Here is a 21,908-nt window from a genome sequence, read left to right on the forward strand (position 1 = left end):
TAGCAGAACCAGGAGATCATTATATACTTCAACAACAATACTATATGATGATCAATTCTGATGGTCTGCTTCAACAATGAGATGAACCAAATCAGTTCCAATAGAGCAGTAATGAATTGCTACACCCAGTGAAAGAATTCTGGGAAATGAGTGTGAATCATTACATAGAATTCTCAATCCCTCTATTTTTGTCCACCTGCATTTTTGATTTCATTCACAGGTTAATTGTACATTATTTCAAAGTCTGATTCTTTGTGTACAGCAAAATAACTGTATGGACATGTATACATATATTGTATTTAACATATACTTTAACATATTTAACATGTATTGGTCTACTGCCATCTGGGGGAAGGATGGAGGGAAAGAGGGGAAAAATTGGAACAAAAGGTTTTGCAACTGTCAATGCTAAAAAATTACCCATGCATATATCTTGTAAATAAAAAAAAAACTATAATAAAAAATAAAAAGAAATAAAAATTAAAAAAAGGTAAAAAAAAAAAAAAAGAAAGTATCCTTGGAACAACTTTAGGAGCAGACAGATTGACAGTGATGATTTATTCCTTATTCTAGTTCTATGTGATTTTCACATTCCTTATAACCTATAAATTATATTTATTTAGACTAATTCAACATTATTAACCACCAGTACATATAATAACTCTCTTATTTGTATAAAATCTTGATCTACATGTATATCAAAGACATACTTATTGAAAACATAAGAAGGGAACTGAGAATCAGAGAAAAGTGATTTGTCTAAAGTAACATAGCTGTTAAGTAGCAGAGCCAGGACATGAACTATAGCTTTTCATTCCAAGACTGAACATTACAGCACTTAAGTAATGGCAACTGAAGTTGCTGATTATGTGGGCAAAAAAGTTTAGAGGACACATAGAAAGAAACAATATATTGTTGTTATTATTTTGCTTATGTTTATTTGTAGTTTTTAGCAAATTTAGCAAAAAACAAATTGAAGTTCATGATTTCACTGTGAATTTGTTCATTTTTTTTCACTTATTTGATATTAAGATCTATTAATTTTACAATAAAGATTATTTTAAAATAAGTGAAGCTATTTGAGAATTGATAATCGGTTAAGGTCTTAGCCTCTGAGAACTAAAATGGGCCTTAGAGATAATTTAGTCCAATCTCCTCATTTTATTGAGAGCAAATATTTATTTATTTATTGTGTGAGAGACTCAGAAGGGTTCTAAAGGACACATAGTCCAGGCAGAAGTCAAATCCAGGTCTTCCAAATCTAAGCTCATTTCTGTGTCATCTAGCTAGGTCTCAATTAGTGTGTATAATAAATCATCTAAAGTGATCACATATATTGGAATTCACACTACTATTCAAAGTTATAATTCTGTAAAATATGGTCGTTTGTTCCAGTTTGATGGAAATATGCCATGCAAATCCAAATAATGCAGTGACTTCATGGGATTCCTATTTATACTAATTGAAATATAACTATATCCAAGAAAAAGGAAATGCAAATAAGGTTACTAAGTGTCCCATTTCTATGTGAAATATTACTTTTTAAAGTAAAAACTTCTTAATAGTATTCAGAAGGTTTTTTTTTTGGGGGGGGGGGAATGGGGAAGAGACAAATTACCATAGAAAACATTTTTTTCTGTGCTCTGTGATAATTTTTATTTCCTTTTGCCATATGGTTGTGGTTTTGCTCTCCTCACACTGCTAAATTTTTCTTCCTCTCTTTGCTCTAGCTTTTGAATCGAAAAGACAAGACCACTTTTGAGAAGCTGGATTACTTAATGTCTAAGGAAGATAATTATAAGAGAACTCGGGAGTACATCCGGAGCCTAAAGATGGTCCCCAGCATTCCCTATTTAGGTAGGTGACTAGGGATAGACTCTTCCTCCTTGGAGAAATATGTTCTATGACATTTCTTTGAAATGTCTTGTAGTTTCTGATTTTCAAATTGTTTAAGTACTCTACCATGAATATACAATGTGAAATAGACCATGGCCTAGTTGAACTTCTTCCTTGGGGAAAGTGAGGCTGCTGATATGGTTCAAATGATAACCTTTCTAGGAGTAGGCTTTGAGGAGGTCTCTTCTTATTGGGTCTGATAATAAAATGTTCTGTGTAATGTATTGCAATAGGAAAAGGATGACCTGGGCTTGAATTATGGTTTTGTCATGTACCATCTGTTCAACTCTGGAAAATCACATTGTTTCTATGGATTTTTTCAATTACAAAATGATGAGGTTGGGCTCACAATCTGTCAAATCCTTTCACGTGTTTACATTCTATGATTCTATAATATGGACACCCATTCCTTCTATGCCTGCCCCCAGAGCTCCTGTGAAGTTAGACATCTCATCATCACTTGGAAGAAAAAAACTTTGTTATTCAAATTAAATCAGTAAACAATTATCAAGCATCTACTATAAGAGAAATACTAAGCTAAAACATACGTGCATGTGTGTGTGTGTGTGTGTGTGTGTGTGTGTGTGTGTGTGTGTGTGGAGAGATATGTTTAAATACTTAAGACATAAATGAAGCAATCCTTGCCCAAGGTTACTTATAGTCTACTAAGGATATATAATATATATCCAAATAGGTAAATAAAAAGTATTTCAAAGGAAAGATGCTAATGATTTTGATAATCAGGAAAAGTTTATTGTAGGAGCTGATCTTTCCACTGTGTTTTGAAGGAAACAAAGAGACAGAGAAAGTAGTGTTTTCTGATTATGGGGAGGGAGAAACACAGCACTTGTGCAAAGGCAAGAGATGGAAATAGAATGTCATGGTTAAGGAAAGGGCTATTAGGACATTTTGACTGAAAACAAAATGTGTTCAGGAGAGCAATATGAATGTAGACTGGCAAGCATGGTAAGAGCTTGGTGGGAATAAATGGCTTCAAATATCGGCCAAGGATTTTGTATTTTATCCTAGAAGAAAGAGAGCTAGAGAAGATTTCTGAATAGTAGGGTGACAGTCATAATCAGTGTTTTAGGATGATCGACTTGACAATTTTTTGGAAAATGAATTAGAGGTAAAAGGGGCTGGAGGCAAAGAAACCGATTAAGGAACTATTGCAATGATCCTAGTGAGAAAGTCATGAGGCTTGAATTTGCATAGGGGCTTGGTAAGTGGAGAGAAAAGAACAGATGCCATAGATATCATGAAGGTAGGATCAATAAGAGATTGTAGCTGATTGATTAGGGAAATGGAACAGAGAAATCAAAGGATAGGGAAGTGTAAAGGTTCCCCCTAAGTTTTGATTTTGGGTGATAGGGAGGATGATGATGCTTTCAATAGAAAAGAGGAAATTTTGAGAAAATTTTGGGAAGTAGAATGAACTTTGTCTTGAATCTTTTGATTTTGAGATCAGGACACCCAGAAATAGATGATCTAGCAAGCTTGGGCTGAAGTTCAGCAGAGAGACATCCTTAGATGGATGTAAAAGCCCTCTGCATAGGGACGATCACTGAACCCATGAGATCATCAGTTGAGATAAAGAGAAAGAGAAGAGAAGGGAGCTAAAACAGCTCCTTGAGGGTGCCCAGACTTTCCTTTTGTACCTTTGTTTAGAGCTCAAGGACTCAGCTAGGCCTTTCTCGTTTGTACTTTCTGAGAGCTCTTTCTGAGTTCTGCCAGGACTTCAGAGGAGGAAGTTGCCTGAACACAGATTCAGGGGGAAAGACCCAAGCACATAGTTTCTAACTGCTCACTCCTCCCCCCCCCAAAAAAAAAAAAAAAAAAACTAAGCAGTAAGGTGATGCAAGGGAAAGAGCATTGAAGTTAGGGCCCCAGGGTCTAGGTCCCAGTTCAGATTCTGCTGCTTAACATCTATGTGACTTTAAGCAAGTTACTTTTCTGTAAATTGAGGGGCTTAGACTAGACACCTAGGTGATGCAGTGGATAGAATTCTGGCTTTAGGCTTGAGCTCAATTCTGCCAAAGACTCTTGCTAGTTATATATCCCTAGGCAAGTTAATTAATCTTTCTAAGTCTCAATGTTCTAATCTGTAAAATGGGGGTGATACCATGACCACTCAAAGTTTTCAAGGATTAAGTGAGTTAATAATAATATATGTGGTGCACTTTACAAAGTTTCAAGTGATATAAGTGCTGTCATCATTCTCATTATTACTGGACTAAATAATTTCTAAGGTCCTGTCTATCTCTAACTCTATTATTATCACTGTTATTAATAACATTAGCTCATATTTCTATAACAATATGGATTTCATTCCTATAAAAATATTTTTATAATAATAGAGCAACTTAAAAACAAAGTTCTTCCTTACAACACTGAAAGGTGGCACTTCTAAAGAAACTTACAGTTCTCAAGTCCCATGATTTGTCTTTCCTTAAAGTTACTTCTTTTTCAATCATTTCATTTTGTAGATTTAGAGCAAATTAAATATCCCTGAATCTTAATAACATGAAATAACAAACAGTAACATCTCCTTTGGCCTATAAGACACTCCTTGGCATTCACACTGTCCCATCTGCTAATGTGCTTACAGCTGAAAGGCCTTTTTAGTTTCTGTCTTCTCCTGTTTTCAGAATTTTTAGTTATATTGGTGGAAGCAACAGGATCTGGTGACCAAAGGTAAAGTAATTCACTCTGTGGTTTCATCAGGAGATGAAGCCAAACTTTCCACAAGCTCGGATAAGGTACAGTTGTTCAGCTTCACCCTGACTGGTAAAGTTGAGGTGAATAGATAAGAAAGAGTTAGAGCAGCACAAACAGGAACTGAGAAATGAGAGTATTTTTGTTTTCTCCTTCTAGAACATGAAAGCCCACTACAATAAAATGCTTCCTTAAAAAGTTTAGATTAAAGCCCTTCTTTGTGTTGCTGTCCTGTGCTATTCTTGATTGTGTCTTTCCACAGGTCTTTCATTGAAAGAGAATCCACTCAATGTGGTAGATAATTATCCTCTTGCTATTTTAATATCATAGGTGTGTGGAAGATCCTTGTGGCACAGCAAATAGAAAGATCCCTAGCTCAGTACTTAGATGTCTTAGACTCAAGCCTCTAGTACTACTTGTGTGACTTTGGGCAATTTATAACCTATCCAGGTCTCAGTTTCCTCACCTGTGAAACAGAATGGAAAGAGTGTAGGGAGACTCTGAAGCCCCTTCCTATTCTAGAGGTATAAGCTGATGATCCTACTAGATCAAGACTCTCTCTTTTTTTTAAATTATAATAACTTTTTATTGACAGAACCCATGCCAGGGTAATTTTTTACAACATTATCCCTTGCACTCACTTCTATTCCAGTTTTTCCCCTATCTCCCTCCCCCACCTTCTCTAGATGGCAAGCAGTCCTATACATGTTAAATATGTCACAGTATATCGTAGATACAATATATGTTTGCAGAACCGAACAGTTCTCTTGTTGCACAGGGAGAACTGGATTCAGAAGGTATAAATAACCCGGGAAGAAAAACAAAAATGTTTACATTTATTTCCCAGTGTTCTTCCTTTGGGTGTAGCTACTTCTGTCCATCCTTGATCAATTGAAACTGAGTTAGATCTTCTCTTTGTTGAAGAAATCCACTTCCATCAGAATACATCCTCATACAGTATCGTTGTTGAGGTATATAATGATCTCCTGGTTCTGCTCATTTCACTTAGCATCAGTTCATGTAAGTCTCGCCAGTCCTCTCTGTATTCATCCTGCTGGTCATTTTCTTACAGAACAATAATATTCCATAACTTTCATATATCACAATTTACCCAGCCATTCTGCAATTGATGGCCATCCATTCATTTTCCAGTTTCTCCGCCACAAACATTTTGGCACATACAGGTCCCTTTCCCTTCTTTAGTATCTCTTTGGGGTATAAGCCCAGTAGAAACACTGCTAGATCAAAGGGTATGCACAGTTTGATAACTTTTTGGGCATAATTCCAGATTGCTCTCCAGAATGGCTGGAAGTGTTCACAATTCCACCAACAATGCATCAGTGTCCCGGTTTTCCCACATCCCCTCCAACATTCATCATTATTTTTTCCAGTCATCTTAGCCAATCTGACAAGTGTTTAGTGGTATCTCAAAGTTGTCTTAATTTGCATTTCTGTGATCAATAGTAATTTGTCAAGACTCTCTTAAAGCACAGAATTTTAGAGTTGGACCTGAGTTTAGAGTTCATTTTGTTAGCCTTATGGCTAAATAGGAATCCTGTCCCTCTATAGTCTTCCTGATATGAATGATCAACTATTCTTTGCTTGAGACGTCACCACCTCTCAGGGCAGTCTACTTTACTTTTGGACAGCTCTCATTGTTAAGAAGTTCTTCCTTGACATTGAGTCAAAATCTACAATGGGTAGAAGATTTCAACTTCTACCCATTGCTCCTAATGCTGCCCTATGAGTCCAAGCACAGTAACTAAAATCCTTCTTGGTCAGTGCTTAAAAGTTAGGTAAAGTGATATAGACGGGCACATTCTTGGTGCATGGTGCACTACTCCTTGAAGAAGTGGGGCTTCCTCTACATGGGTAACCTGTCCAACTTGGGAGAATGGTTTCAATAAACTTTTTCTCTTGAAAGAATGTTTCTCCCTTCCACCCCACCTCCTTTGAAAGGATGTGTTTATCTAAAGAAGAGAAGTTACATAATTCCTGGAAAAGTACATTATAGGAAAAAATGCCTGAAACTTGACCATTCCTTTTCCCTTGGCAGAGTTCCCTCTGCCGCTCTTCATTTTCTCTTAAATTATACTTGGGGAGCAGCAACTGCCCTCACTTAGATTTTTCGTGCTGGGTTGGTCAGCTTCACCAACAGTGTTCAAAAGCTGCTTGAACCACGTATTTCTAGGGCTTGTGTTTTGGTCACAATTAAAAAAAAAACTTCTATGGAAAGTGACTGAATAGCAAACTTTCCAAAGGGAATGTGTCTTTTCTTGCCTGTAAGGAAGCTTTCCCATGTTGTGCAGCTGGGAGGGTGTTCCTAGTCCAGGAAGCAAGAGTCTCAGTTCATTTTTCCACATGCTCCAGAGCCCGTTGGCTCCATGCTCCTGTGTGCAGTCCACGTGCTCACAGTCCTCTTGCAACATAGCTTGAGAAACATGGTAGCGTGGGCACGTTTTTAAAAAGAAACAGATTCCCTTTATTATTGAGATATCTTCCAAGTTGCTTCAAAACACTGGAGTCCCTTGCAAAAGATTATTTTGGCATTCATTCAGCAAAGGTGCATTTAGTAATTTCTGTATATAAGGCATTATGGGGGATGAAAAAAATAAGAAAAAATAATTTCAGTCTACAAGAAGTTTTTAGTCTTAGAACTTAGAGGTTTTTTAGGGCACCTAGCAAAAACAAATAGGGTATAAATTAGAGTTTTGTAAGTGTAGAAAAGGCGTAAAAAGTGCTATCAGAGCACTTGATAGACAGTTCACTTAGTTCACTTCCTTCTCCCTGGGATGATCAAAGAAGGCTTTGTGGAAGAAGAATCTGAACTGAGTCTTGAAAGACAGGTAGGTACCTGTCCTCTCAAAAGGAAAATTATTAGAAGCTCATAGGATTTAGAGTAGTAGAGGACTTTTTAATCATATAGTCTGATCTTTTCACTTTATAGATAAGAAAACTGAGATCAAAATATGTTAACTTGATTTGCTCAGAGTCACAAAGGTAATAAACAGAAGAGCTGGAATTTAGATCCAGCTTCTGCGATTTAAAATCCAATGGACAGGAGTATTTAATAGAAACATTTGGCTAGAACCTAGAATTTGGGAAGGCTAATTATCAAGATGAGAATGAATGGAAAGATAGAATAAAAGCACAATACAGAAAACCTTAAGTATAGACTCAGAGTTTGGGCTTTATTCAAGAAATGATGGGGAGCTTTGAATATTTTTGAGTAGAAAAATGACATGATCTGAACTGTAAATTGGATGAATAATCTGGTAGTATTTTAGGATAGGTTCAAATGGGAAAGACTGGAGACAAGGAGAAGAATTGGAAAGTTTTTACACTAGCTCTAGGCAAGAGCTAATGAGCTTGTGAAAGAAGATGAGGATGTACTTGAAAGACTTTACATGAATTGATGCTAAGTGAAGTGAATAGAACCAAAAGAATATTATATACAGAAACAAGATTATGTGATAATCAACTGTGATGGACTTGGCTCTTTTCAACAATGAGGTCATTCAAGGCAGTTCCAATAGACTTGTGATGGAAAGTGCCATCCACATCCTGAGAGAAAACTGTGAAGGCTGAATATGGATCAGAGCATGGTGTTTTTATCTTTTTGTTGTGGTGGTGGTTGCTTATTTTTTTCTCTTTTGACCTGATTTTTTTCTTTTGCATAACATGATGATATGTGAATATGTTTATAAGAATTGCACATATTTAATATATATTGGATAACTTATTGTTCTGGGGAGGCAGAGGGAAGAGGAGAGGGAGAAAAATTAGGAACACAAAGTTTTGTGAAGGCCAAAGTTGAAAACTATCTTTGCATTGTATTTGCAAAAATAAAATACTATTAAAAACAAAAAAGAAGATGGGGGCATAGAAGAATTGAGAAAAAGATATGGGAGAAATTATAATAGACTGATTGTGAGACGAGAGTGAAGGAAAAGAAGGATGACTTTAAGGTTGGATTCTTAGTCATTAAGAGGAAGAGAATATGATGATGCCATTGATAAAATAGAAAAATGTGATAAAATGACCCCTGCTCAGTTACAGGAAGAGGAGGTAGGACATAATCTGGATATGCTGTAGCTGTGAAGATTTTTAATTTTAATTATAGCAAAAATATGAAGTCTTCAGGGTCTATCCTCTCACCCTCAAGGTGATGACCCATGGTGTGATAGGGAAGTAATTAAAATCAGGGGTGGCCTGTTGCCAGTAAAGAGACTGGTCAGGATCCAGGTCTTAAATATCCAACAAGACTTCTGGTCAATTCGATTAAAAAAAACCTTTATTAAACAACTATTATATGTTCAGTGCTGGAAACTAAAAGATGAAAATATATATCATTTTCCTTCAGGGAAAGTATAGTTTAAAGGGAATATAATAATGTACACCTCTAAGTATAATTGACATAGAATGTGATAGGAACAAGGGAAAGATCCACACAAAGGGCTTCAGAAGAAAGAACTCACTTTCCTCTGGAATAGCAGTGTAATGTCCTGGTTAGCTCTCTGGAGGTTTTGGGGTCAGCTTGGTCTCAGCAGAATAATCATCACAAGAATAGTCAGAAATAAAGTCCAAAATCTTTATTATCTCCTTCACAGTCTGTCTCCTTTGCCTGGGGCTAGGCTAGCTTTCTAGATGGGCCTTTTTTTTTTTTTTAATAATAACTTTATATTGACAGAATCCATGCCAGGGTAATTATTTTACAACATTATCCCTTGCACTCGCTTCTGTTCTGATTTTTCCCCTCCTTCCCTCCACCCTCTCCCCTAGATGGCAAGCAGTCCTATATATGTTAGATATGTTGCAGTATATCCTAGATACATTATATGTTTGCAGAACTGAACAGTTCTCTTGTTGCACAGGGAGAAGTGGATTCAGAAGATAAAAATAACCCGGGAAGAAAATAAAAAATGCAAATAGTTCACATTCCTTTCCTAGTGTTCTTTCTTTGGATGTAGCTGCTTCTGTCCATCATTTATCAATTGAAACTGAGTTAGGTCTCTTTGTCAAAGAAATCCACTTCCATCAGAATACATCCTCATATAATATCATTGTCGAAGTGTATAGTGATCTCCTGGTTCTGCTCATTTCACTTAGCATCAGTTCATGTAAGTCTCTCCAAGCCCCTCTGTATTCATCCTGCTGATCATTTCTTACAGAACAATAATATTCCATAACATTCATATACCACAATTTACCCAGCCATTCTCCAATTGATGGGCATCCATTCAATTTCCAGTTTCTAGCTAGTACAAACAGGGCTGCGACAAACATTTTGGCACATACAGGTCCCTTTCCCTTCTTTAGTATTTCTTTGGGATATAAGCCCAGTAGTAGCACTGCTGGATCAAAGGGTATGCACAGTTTGATAACTTTTTGGGCATAATTCCAGATTGCTCTCCAGAATGGTTGGATTCGTTCACAACTCCACCAACAATGCATTAGTGTCCCAGTTTTCCCGCATCCCCTCCAACATTCATCATTATTTTTTCCTGTCATCTTAGCCAATCTGACAGGTGTGTAGTGGTATCTCAGAGTTGTCTTAATTTGCATTTCTCTGATCAATAGTGATTTGGAACACTCTTTCATATGAGTGGAAATAGTTTCAATTTCATCATCTGAAAATTGTCTGTTCATATCCTTTGACCATTTGCCAGTTGGAGAATGGCTTGATTTCTTATAAATTTGAGTCAGTTCTCTATATATTTTGGAAATGAGGCTTTTATCAGAACCTTTAACTGTGAAGATGTTTTCCCAGTTTGTTGCTTCCCTTCTAATCTTGTTTGCATTAGTTTTGTTTGTACAAAGGCTTTTTAATTTGATATAATCAAAATTTTGTATTTTGTGATCAGTAATGGTCTCTAGTTCATCTTTGGTCACAAATTTCTTTCTCCTCCACAAGTCTGAGAGATAAACTATCCTATGTTCCTCTAATTTATTTATAATCTCGTTCTTTATGCCTAGCTCATGGACCCATTTTGATCTTATCTTGGTATATGGTGTTAAATGTGGGTCCATGCATAATTTCTGCCATACTAATTTCCAGTTATCCCAGCAGTTTTTATCAAATAATGAATTCTTATCCCAAAAGTTAGGATCTTTGGGTTTGTCAAACATTAGATTGCTATAGTTGACTATTCTGTCGTGTGAAACTAACCTTTTCCACTGATCAACTAATCTATTTCTTAGCCAATACCAAATGGTTTTGGTGACTGCTGCTTTATAATATAATTTTAGATCAGGTACAGCTAGACCACCTTCTTTTGATTTTTTTTTCATTAATTCCCTTGAGATTCTTGAATTTTTTTGTTCCATATGAATTTTGTTGTTATTTTTTCTAGATCATTAAAATACTTTCTTGAAAATCTGATTGGTATAGCACTAAATAAATAGATTAGTTTAGGGAGTATTGTCATCTTTATTATATTCGCTCGGACTATCCAAGAGCACTTAATATTTTTCCAATTATTTAAGTCTGACTTTATTTGTGTGGAAACTTTTTTGTAATTTTGCTCATATAATTCCTGACTTTCCTTTGGTAGATAGATTCCCAAATATTTTATGCTATCAACAGTTATTTTGAATGGAATTTCTCTTTGTATCTCTTGCTCTTGGATTTTGTTGGTGGTGTATAAAAATGCTGAGGATTTATGGGGATTTAGTTTGTATCCTTCTACTTTGCTAAAATTATGAATTATTTCTAATAGCTTTTTAATAGAATCTCTGGGGTTCTCTAGGTATACCAACATATCTTCTGCAAAGAGTGATAGTTTGGTTTCCCCATTGCCTACTCTAATTCCTTTAATCTCTTTCTCGACCCTTATTGCAGAGGCTAGTGTTTCTCATACAATATTGAATAATAATGGTGATAGTGGGCAACCTTGCTTCACTCCAGATCTTACTGGGAAAGGTTCCAGTTTTTCCCCAATGCATATGATGCTTACTGAAGGTTTTAAATATATGCTCCTGACTATTTTAAGGAAAAGTCCATTTATTCCTATGCTCTCAAGTGTTTTTATTAGGAATGGATGTTGGATTTTATCAAATGCTTTTTCTGCATCTATTGAGATGATCATATCGTTTTTGTTTGTTTGGTTATTGATATAGTCAATTATGCTAATAGTTTTCCTAATATTGAACCAGCCCTGCAATCCTGGTATAAATCCTACTTGGTCATAGTGTATTATCCTGGGGATGATTTTCTGTAATCTTTTTGCTAATATTTTATTTAAGATTTTAGCATCAATATTCATTAGGGAGATTGGTCTATAATTTTCTTTCTCTGTTTTCAGCCTACCTGGTTTAGGTATCAGTACCATGTCTGTGTCATAAAAGGAGTTTGGTAGGATTCCTTCAATCCCTATTTTTTTCAAATAGATTATTTAGCATTGGAGTTAATTGTTCTTTAAATGTTTGGTAGAATTCACATGTAAATCCATCTGGTCCTGGGGATTTTTTCTTAGGGAGTTGACTGATAGTTTGTTCTATTTCTTTTTCTGAGATGGGAATGTTTGGGATATTTATTTCTTCCTCTGTTAGTTTGGGCAAGCTATATTTTTGGAGGTATTCTTCTATTTCATTTAAGTTGTTGAATTTATTGGCATAAAGTTGGGCAAAGTAACTCCTAATTATTGCTCTAATTTCCTCTTTGTTAGTGGCGAGTTCTCCCTTTTCATTTTTAAGACTAACAATTTGATTTTCCTCTTTCCTTTTTTTAATCAGATTTACTAAGGGTTTGTCTATTTTGCTGGTTTTTTCATAGAACCAACTCTTAGTTTTATTAATTAATTCAATAGTTTTTTTTTTTTTACTTTTAATTTTATTGATCTCTCCTTTTATTTTTAGAATTTCAAGTTTAGTGTTTGACTGGGGGTTTTTAATTTGTTCCTTTTCTAGCATTTTTAGTTGCAAGCCCAATTCATTGACCTTCTCTTTCTCTATTTTATACAAATAGGCCTCTAGAGATATGAAATTTCCCCTTATTACCGCTTTGGCTGCATCCCATACATTTTGGTATAATGTCTCATTATTATCATTTTCTTGGGTGAAGTTATTAATTATGTCTATGATTTGCTGTTTCACCCAATCATTCTTTAGTATGAGATTATTTAGTTTCCAATTATTTTTTGGTCTACTTTCCCCTGGCTTTTTGTTGAATGTAATTTTCATTGCATCATGGTCTGAAAAGAATGCATTTATTATTTCTGCCTTACTGCATTTGAGTTTGAGGTTTTTATGTCCTAATATATGGTCAATTTTTGTATAAGTTCCATGAACTGCTGAAAAGAAAGTGTACTCCTTTCTGTCTCCATTACATTTTCTCCAGAGATCTATCATATCTAATTTTTCTAGTATTCTATTTACCTCTTTGACTTCTTTCTTATTTATTTTGTGGTTTGATTTATCTATTTCTGAGTGCAAGGTTGAGATCTCCCACTATTATAGTTTTGCTGTTTATTTCTTCTTGCAGCTCTCTTAATTTCTCTTTTAAGAATTTACATGCTGTTTCTATTGGGCTTATATCCCAAAGAAATATTAAAGAAGGGAAAGGGACCTGTTTGTGCCAAAATGTTTGTAGCAGCCCTGTTTGTAGTGGCTAGAAACTGGAAAATGAATGGATGTCCATCAATTGGAGAATGGCTGGGTAAATTGTGGTATATTAATGTTATGGAATATTATTGTTCTGTAAGAAATGACCAGCAGGATGAATACAGAGAGGACTGGCGAGACTTACATGAACTGATGCTAAGTGAAATGAGCAGAACCAGGAGATCATTATACACTTCGACAACGATATTGTATGAGGACATATTTTGATGGAAGTGGATTTCTTTGACAAAGAGACCTGAGTTTCAATTGATAAATGACGGACAAAAGCAGCTACACCCAAAGAAAGAACACTGGGAAACGAATGTGAACTATCTGCATTTTTGTTTTTCTTCCCAGGTTATTTATACCTTCTGAATCCAATTCTCCCTATGCAACAAGAGAACTGTTCAGTTCTGCAAACATATACTGTATCTAGGATATACTGCAACATATCCAACATATAAAGGACTGCTTGCCATCTAGGGGAGGGGGTGGAGGGAGGGAGGGAAAAAAAAATCAGAACAGAAACGAGTGTCAATATAAAGTAATTATTAAATAAAAATTTAAAAAAAAAATCCAAAAAGGGCCTAACTACCTTAAAAAAAAAAAAAAGAATTTACATGCTACGCCACTTGGTGCATATATGTTTAATATAGATATTGCTTCATTATCCATACTACCCTTTAGCAAGATATAGTGCCCTTCCTTATCTCTTTTAATTAGATCAATTTTTGCTTTAACTTGATCTGAGATCAGGATGGCTACCCCTGCTTTTTTGACTTCACCTGAAGCATAGTAGATTTTGCTCCAACCTTTTACCTTTAACCTGCATGTATCTCCCCGCTTCAGGTGTGTTTCCTGTAAACAACATATTGTAGGATTCTGGCTTTTAATCCATTCTGCTAACTGCTTCCTCTTTATGGGGGAGTTTATCCTGTTCACATTTATGGTTAAAATGACCAATTCTGTATTATTTGCCATCTTATTAACCCCGGTTTATGCTTTTCTCCCTCTTTCCCCCTTACTCCCCTTCCCAGTATTAAGCTTGTGAGCACCACTTGCTTCTCACAGCCCTCTCTTTTTAATATCCCTCCCCCCCGCCTTAGAGTTCCTCCCCCTATCTTACCCCTTTCCCTCCCAGTTTCCGTATTCCCTTCCACTTAGCTTATTCCTTCCCTTCTCACTTTTCCCTTCTCACTTTTCAATGAGGTGGGAGAAGTTTCACCATAGATTGAATATGTCTAAAATTTTTCTCTTAAAGCCAATTCTGAAGGCAGTAAGATACCCACTGTATTCATCCCCCTCCATTCTTTCTCTCAGATATAATAGGTTTCCTTTGCCTCTTCATGAGATGTAGTACCCCCACTTTGCCCTTTTTCTGATACAATGTCCTTTCCACATCTAGTTTCTAGAACAAGGTATACATGTATTCTTTATACATCTTTATAGCATAAATATAGTTCCCAAGATTTCTTTTTACTTTTTTAGGTTTCTCTTGAGTTCTATATTTGTAGATCAAACTTTTTGTTAAGTTCTGGCTTTTTCATCAAAAATAGGTGAAATTCGCTTATTTCATTGAATGTCCATTTTCTTCCCTGGAAAGAGATGCTCATTCTAGCTGGGTAAGTTATTTTTGGTTGCATGCCAAGTTCCTTAGCCTTTCGGAATATCACATTCCAGGCCCTTCGATCCTTTAATGTGTATGCTTCTAGATCCTGGGTGATCCTTATTGTGGCTCCTCGATACTTGAATTGGGTTTTTCTAGCCGCTTGCAGTATTTTTTCCTTCGTCTGAGGGTTCTGGCATTTGGCCACTATATTTCTTGGTGTTTTGATTTTAGGATCCCTTTCAATAGGTGATTGATGAATTCTTTCAATATCTATTTTACCCTCTGTTCCTATGACTTCTGGGCAGTTCTCTTTGATAATTTCCTGGAAAATAGAAAATTTTTCTCTTAAAGCCAATTCTGAAGGCAGTAAGATACCCACTATATTCATCCCCCTCCATTCTTTCTCTCAGATATAATAGGTTTTCTTTGCCTCTTCATGAGATGTAGTACCCCCACTTTACCCTTTTTCTGGTACAATGTCCTTTCCACATCTAGTTTCTAGAACAAGGTATACATGTATTCTTTATACGTCTTTATAGCATAAATCTTTTTTTTTTTCCATACTCTTTTTTTCTTCATACTTTTCCAGGAGTCCGATGATTCTCAGGTTGTCTCTCCTGGATCTGTTTTCCAGGTCTGTTGTCTTCCCCAGAAGGTATTTCCCATTCTTTTCCATTGTTTGATTTTTTTGGATTTGCTTGACTGATTCTTCTTGTCTCCTAGAGTCATTCAATTCCATTTGTTTGACCCTGATTTTCAGTTAAGTAGTTTCTTCACTCACTTTTTAAATATCTTTTTCTAATTATCTAATTGAGTTCTTTTGTTCAATGGAATTTTTTTCCATTTTGCCAATTTTGTTTTTTAGAGAGCTATTTTCTATTTCCAGTTTGCTAATCCTGTTTTTCAAGGATTTTATTTCTTTATCCACTCTGTCTTTAAATGAGTGGGATGACTTCTCCAGACTCTTTTGCCAAGGCTCCCTTTCCTTTTCCCATTTTTCTTCTAGCTTTCTTGTGAGAGCCTTTTTAATTTCCTCCATGAGATTCATCTGTGCTGAGGAACGAATGATCTCCTCCTTTGGGGATTCACCTGGAGACAGTCTGTTTTTAGTCTCCTCAGGATTTAGAATCTGCTCTCTATCTGTATAGAAGCTGTCAAGGGTTAAAGTCCTCTTCAATTTTTTGCTCATTTTGTCTAAGAATCAAAGACAAACTAGCAAAGAAAAAAAAAGAAAAAGAAAAAACCCCTGAATGGAGTCTGCTTTCTTGGCAGGGGGGTGGGGGAAGGGTGGTGTTACCGAGCTTCCTCTACAGACTGCAGGGGTAGCAGCAAGGCACTAGCCAGACTGTGCTGCGCCTGCGCTCTGAGACTCCGAGAATGTGCTGAGACACAGTGTGGGAGGGGTGGCCAGGTCCCGAGAGACTCCAGCTGTTTGGGGTTGTATTCTTCACCCCCGGTGTTTTTAGCTTCTCTGCTTGTCTGCTGGCTCGCTGCCAGGGCAAAGTATCCAATCCTGCAGCAAAGCTCTCCCCGCAGAGACGGCTGCAATCACACCCCACCCCCTCTCCGCTCTGCTGGGCTGTGAGCTGCCTTCCCTGTTCTCGCTGCCACTGCCTGCCTGTCCGCAGCCTGCTACCAATCTAAAACTCTCCCCGCCCTCGAGCAAAAACAGACCTTTCCTGCCGAATCTCAAGGATGGCTTCTCTTGTAAGTCTTTGTGGGTTTTTTTTTTTCAGTCAAGCATTAATTCAGAGGCTTGTAATGAAATGGATTCTGAGAGAAAACACGGAGCTTACACAGTTGTGTGCCTCCTCTCCGCCATCTTGGCCAGAAGTCTGATGGGCCTTGGTCTTAATGGAGAAGTGATAAAGACAGGACAACCACCAGGATGTCTTGCAGTCTATCCTCCAATCTTCAGTCCTCTATCTTCTGTCTTCTTTATCTCCAAGTCCTTCATGGTCCTTATATACCTTATTACAATTACATCATTACAGCACACTGCATGTGTGAACTTAGAGAACCATTATATCACTATGATAAGTACTAAGTATATGTAAACTAGATAACCATTGTCTCATCAGTTCCTCTGAGTTAACACCTTCTTTCAAGTATACTTCTTCAAAGTTCTGGCTTCTACATAGCAGTTCTGAAATTTTTTTTGTCTCAAGACTCCTTTATACTCTTAAAAGATTATAGAAGATGCCCCTTTTCCCCTCTAAAGAATTTTCATTTAGTTGTGTTTATCATTATTTACTGTGATTAAAAATAAAAATATTTTTGTACCATTATGAAAATTGCTTTTACCTCACATACCTCCTAAAAGGATCTTGAGGACCCCTAAGAGAAGAGCTTATTGCTCTTAGAGGATCAAAGAAGATAGACACTTCAACTGGGACATGAAGGAAGATTCCATTCAAGATGTAATCTACAGGTTCTGGACCTTGTCTGTTCTATGCTGGCTGAGAAAGGGCATTTCTGCCCTAGGACAAGTCCCTTATTACTCTGCCTAGGAGTGGTAGAACTCCACAGGCCTGAACACATTACATTGTAGCCATGATCCTATAGGCTTGGTTTTCCTTATAAGTTCCTGGATTTCATTGTTTCCTGGAAGACTTGTATTGTAAGGACTGATAATAAGGACTAAAATCTGTGCCTTGAGTTCATGTTTATCAGTACCCCGAACTGAAATGTTTCTTTTCACTTTGTAGGGAGACTTACGTGCCTTCTAGGAGATTTGTATTCATTCACCTTAGGCCCCAGCCTCACCAAGGCAGCCAACCTTACCTGAGATATTCAGTGAAAATCCATAAGAACTGTAAACTATCCATTCTTCCTCACCTACCTCCACAAATCATGTCAGATGAGTCTCTTCTTTGTCTCTACGTTGCTCTTCTCTGAACATCCTCAGGGTCTAGAATCAGAAAACTTCTCTTTAAAGAGGGAGGGAGGAGCTCAGCACAGTCTTCTTCCCATTTCCTACTAGCTATTTTTTGGACTTTTTTGAACATCTCCATCACCTTCCCTCACCCCAGATTCCCTTACTTCCTCCCCACTCCAACATTTTTATAAGACAGGAGCCATTCTGGAGTTTAGCGCACGCATATGGCACATAGATAATTTAGTTGAATAAACATTTATTTTGGGACTATTATTTCAAGATCTAGGATCTTAAAAGTAGAGGATCTAGAGGAAATAAAACATTTAGATTGCACTTATAGTAGCCTATGCTGATTTGGTATTTTAAGGTTTTTCCCATAGAAGTTTTTTGAGATAGTGTAAGCTCCCCCATTTTACAAATTAGAAAACTGAAATTGAGAGAGCCTAAATGACACATGGTTACCATAAGTATTGGAGCGTGTTCTGAAACCAAAGTCCTACCTTCAGGTTACTCTTTCCAATGTACCTGTGGCATGTGTTTCACAAAGAAGTTGGCATATGAGCTGACCCAGATGAGTTAGTAGGTGAAGAGCTCTTGCACTGCTGAGTTTTGACATATGGCTCATGAATACACTTATGTTCATAGACTGTCATTTTCTTATGTTATATTTGTGAGGTGTTTATCTTGGCTATAGTAGACTTGGAGACTTTTAGTAATTTTGTTGATGCTGATATTTCTGGGGCTAAGACATCTTTGTATAAGACAAAGGAAGTCATTATTGTTTAAGGGGTCAGAAAGAACCCTTTTGTGCACTAGAATAGTCTGTAACATGAGGATATCCTGGCCTTGAATTTGGAAGATCTTTAGACTTCTATTCTTCAACTTTCATGACCTTTCCATTCAGTGGAATCAGGACTGCATCTTCTTTCAGTTGTTTTTTACAGGGGACTTCCTTTTTCTACTATTTGTAGGTCTGTTTTTAAATGGGGAATTTTAGTACCCTACTTAGAGTAATAATGCTCACCCAATATACCCCCATTCCTGTAACTCCAGATTAAAAGGCAATTTTATTGGAAAATTGCATAGATTCCCAAGTTTCCTTTAAAATAAATGAGAAAAGCCCATTATGCATATCACCTGTACAGCTATCCAGAAGATCTCATTTTTAGGTCAAGAGTATCAGTGGATGTGTCTGCATGTCTTGAGTCAAAGCTAGAGGGCCTTTAGGAATAACTATTCTATAAAAGAGTTCTTCCTACATTCACTTTTGTGGTCAGGATATCTATTTGTATTTTTATGTGATCTGGGCATGGGGTATAGAGAGAGGGGCTAGTGTGAGTAGACTACAAGTTTGAAATGGGCCAAAAGTGAGAGATCAGCTATAAAAATGAATTTGGTCTTGGACTCCATTTATACTAGCATACTGTTCATTAAAAGGAAATAATAATTCCACTATACTCTGCCCTTGTAAAGACATTATCTAGAGCACTATGGTTAGAAGTGGGCATCATATTTTAAGAAAGGTATTGACAATCTCTAAAGTGTTAAGAGGAAAGTGATTATGATGTATGGAGATTAGAAACATTGCCATATAAGGATAAATTGAAGCAACTGGGAATGTTTAGTTTGAAGACAGAATTTGGAGTCAGGGGATCAGAATGATAGCTTTCAAATATTTAAAGGGCCACTTAATTTTGCTGAAATAGTGCAGTAGGTAGGTAAAGAGAATTATATCTAACTGCAATTATATCTAGAGTACAATGTAAGGAAATATTTCCAAGCAGTTAAAAATTCTCCAAAATAGAAAGGGCTACCTTGGGAAGAAATGGGTTCCCCCTTCTCAGAGGTTTTCACATGAAGTTACATTTGTTGGGTATGTTTTAGTAGAGATTCTTATTCAGGGAGGGATTGTACTGGGGAGCTTTCTACTCTGAGGTGCTGAGGTTCTGTAAAGAAACATGAAGACTCTTGGGGCATTTGAACGCGAGCAAAGGTACCATGATAATACATATCTAAGGAAACTTCAGATCATTTTATTTAAAAATTCACACACATTTTGCTTCTTTTCAATGGCCACATTTCATCTCACTTTATGCCAGTAGACCTCCTTTCCATTTTTTCTCATTTCCTGTTTTTATTTAAAGAGAATCCCATATAAGCATTTAGAAGGAATTTTAAAATAATAAGGCACCATATAAATACATCAAAATAGCATTTGTGGATTTTTATTGCAGATTTGTGTCATTACAAGGATAATTTGGTAATATATTAAAAAACCCTACTTTTTATATATACAACACATGCTACATCAGACATCACTTTAATACACATCATACATTTTTTGAGAAATACTGAGGTAATAAGGGGAACAGGCACACACTCATGTATGTACAGCATATAATAAGGCATGGGAATCTCACAGATTTATTGTGTCATATGGTGAAGTGCCAAGAGCTTCACTAATTGTTAGCCCATCATATTATTTTACTTTCCAACTTGTCCTATGATAACATTAAGCTAGAAAATTACATCAGCTGGCAAGATTGATAGGGTCAAGGTTCTGTAAGGCAGTTGTGTTCTTCACCAACAAATTGGCAAATTCCTTATTGGGTAGGGGAGGAAAAATAACTGAATGAAATTGTTTTCTCAAAGAAGTAAAGTGATTTTGCATCTAGAGAAAAGGCATCAGAATTTTGTTGGTATTGTTCGTTAGTGTTCAAGACATAGTGGGTTGGTTTTAGTCTGGAACCATTTTCTGGATTAAATATCTAGATAATGACTAAACTTAGATACAGCACATAGTAAAATATGCAGTTGTTATTTGTGTGAAAGTTGAAATGGTGTTTTGGTTAAACTACGAACGAAATTTATTCTTAAGTTATAAAGTAGATGGTTAAGATTATAACACTGACTGACTTCTTTCCTGACCAGAAGCTTAGGCCCCAGCTCACTTTATGCTCAGGAGCTTAGGAATCTAAGACCTCATTCTGAAAGAATGCCCTGACTAGAAAGTGCTTCTAAGAGGAGAAGGATGGAGCCTGAATGGTTATAAGGAATGGAGAAATGTAGTTAAGGCCAGTAGCAGTTATTGAGGAGGGAAAAAGATCTGTGCCTTATCATGCTGAAAGATTAAAGAGATGTTGCAACAAAGAAAATGGAAAAATAGAAGAGTAGAAACAGAAAGAAAGTCCCTGAAACTTGGTTGAATACCAACAGGATGCCTTGGCAGAGAAAGAGGGGAACCTGCTGTATCTGAGACTTTAATACTAGGGATGATTCCATAGCATCTCAGAGTTGGAAGGGACTTCAGAGGTCATCTAGTGCAATGAGTGTCTTTGAATGGTGGACACACATTCACTTGCTGGACTATTCAAGTGCATCCTTTCTCAATTTGAGATAATAAAGCATAAATTGAGTTTAATCTCACTGGTAGCTGATTGTTGGTTTGTCAAGTGCTGTACGTTGTTTCAAAGGTGATAGTTTCCTATGACAAAGATAATTAACCAGTTTGTAGCAGCTCAAACACTTGAGAACTGAAATCATACGTTCATATGTATGTATACATATACACTTGTTTAACAGCATATGTTAAAGTATACTCTTAAGTAAAATAAAAATGTTCTGCTGTTACGTGTTCCCAGTGTTGAGAGGTAATTTGTTAGAAAAACTATCTATCTGCGGTCCTACCCTTTTCCTCTTCTGTTTATTAGAACGGGCTACATTAGTTGCTTCCTGGCATGAAGAAAGGTCTCAGAGCAGAAAATACTGCATCATTTGAATTCATTTATCTGTGGCAATGGTTTATGAAAATCAGACGCAGCAACAAGTCCTTGCTTCCTTGTAACAAACTTCAAAGACCTGGCATTCCAGGCTGCAGAAGAGATGATTTCTGGAGAGTTTTCTCAGCTTTTGCTCAGGCAAGGTGGTGGCAGATGGGAGTCCAAGATTGGAAGAGAAAAGCTTCTTTTAGTGGAACGTGTTGGGATTTGGTCTAATCATCATCACCACTTTCTTAAGAGAATAAGACCCTCCTCGGAATTCAGCCCAATAGACTCCATCCTGATAGCGACTGCGATAATGACCTCCTCGATACCAAACGCCATTGAGATTGGAATGGGCACAGGCATTGTACCACCAGCCTCCTTTCTGGTAGTGAGCACAATTTCCTAGAGAAAAAGCAGAAAAACAGGTGAAATTTATCCACAAAGA

The 21,908-nt window shown here is 36.6% G+C and overlaps 2 protein-coding genes across 2 annotated transcripts in view; one reads left to right on the plus strand and one right to left on the minus strand.

Moving 5' to 3' along the window:
* Positions 1–21,908, plus strand: part of RALGPS1 (Ral GEF with PH domain and SH3 binding motif 1) — a 702,309-nt gene that overhangs the window by 341,835 nt on the left and 338,566 nt on the right. The window contains exon 9 of the mRNA XM_051979668.1: positions 1,731–1,857. Within this exon, the coding sequence (XP_051835628.1) occupies positions 1,731–1,857 (127 nt within the window). The remainder of the gene's footprint in view (positions 1–1,730; positions 1,858–21,908) is intronic.
* ANGPTL2 (angiopoietin like 2) overlaps positions 19,909–21,908 on the minus strand; it is a 52,990-nt gene continuing 50,990 nt past the window's right edge. Inside the window, exon 5 of the mRNA XM_051979664.1 lies at positions 19,909–21,865. Within this exon, the coding sequence (XP_051835624.1) occupies positions 21,666–21,865 (200 nt within the window). The 3' untranslated portion in view covers positions 19,909–21,665. The remainder of the gene's footprint in view (positions 21,866–21,908) is intronic.

The sequence above is a fragment of the Antechinus flavipes genome, chromosome 2 (genome assembly GCF_016432865.1).
Source record: "Antechinus flavipes isolate AdamAnt ecotype Samford, QLD, Australia chromosome 2, AdamAnt_v2, whole genome shotgun sequence".
Taxonomy (NCBI): domain Eukaryota; kingdom Metazoa; phylum Chordata; class Mammalia; order Dasyuromorphia; family Dasyuridae; genus Antechinus; species Antechinus flavipes.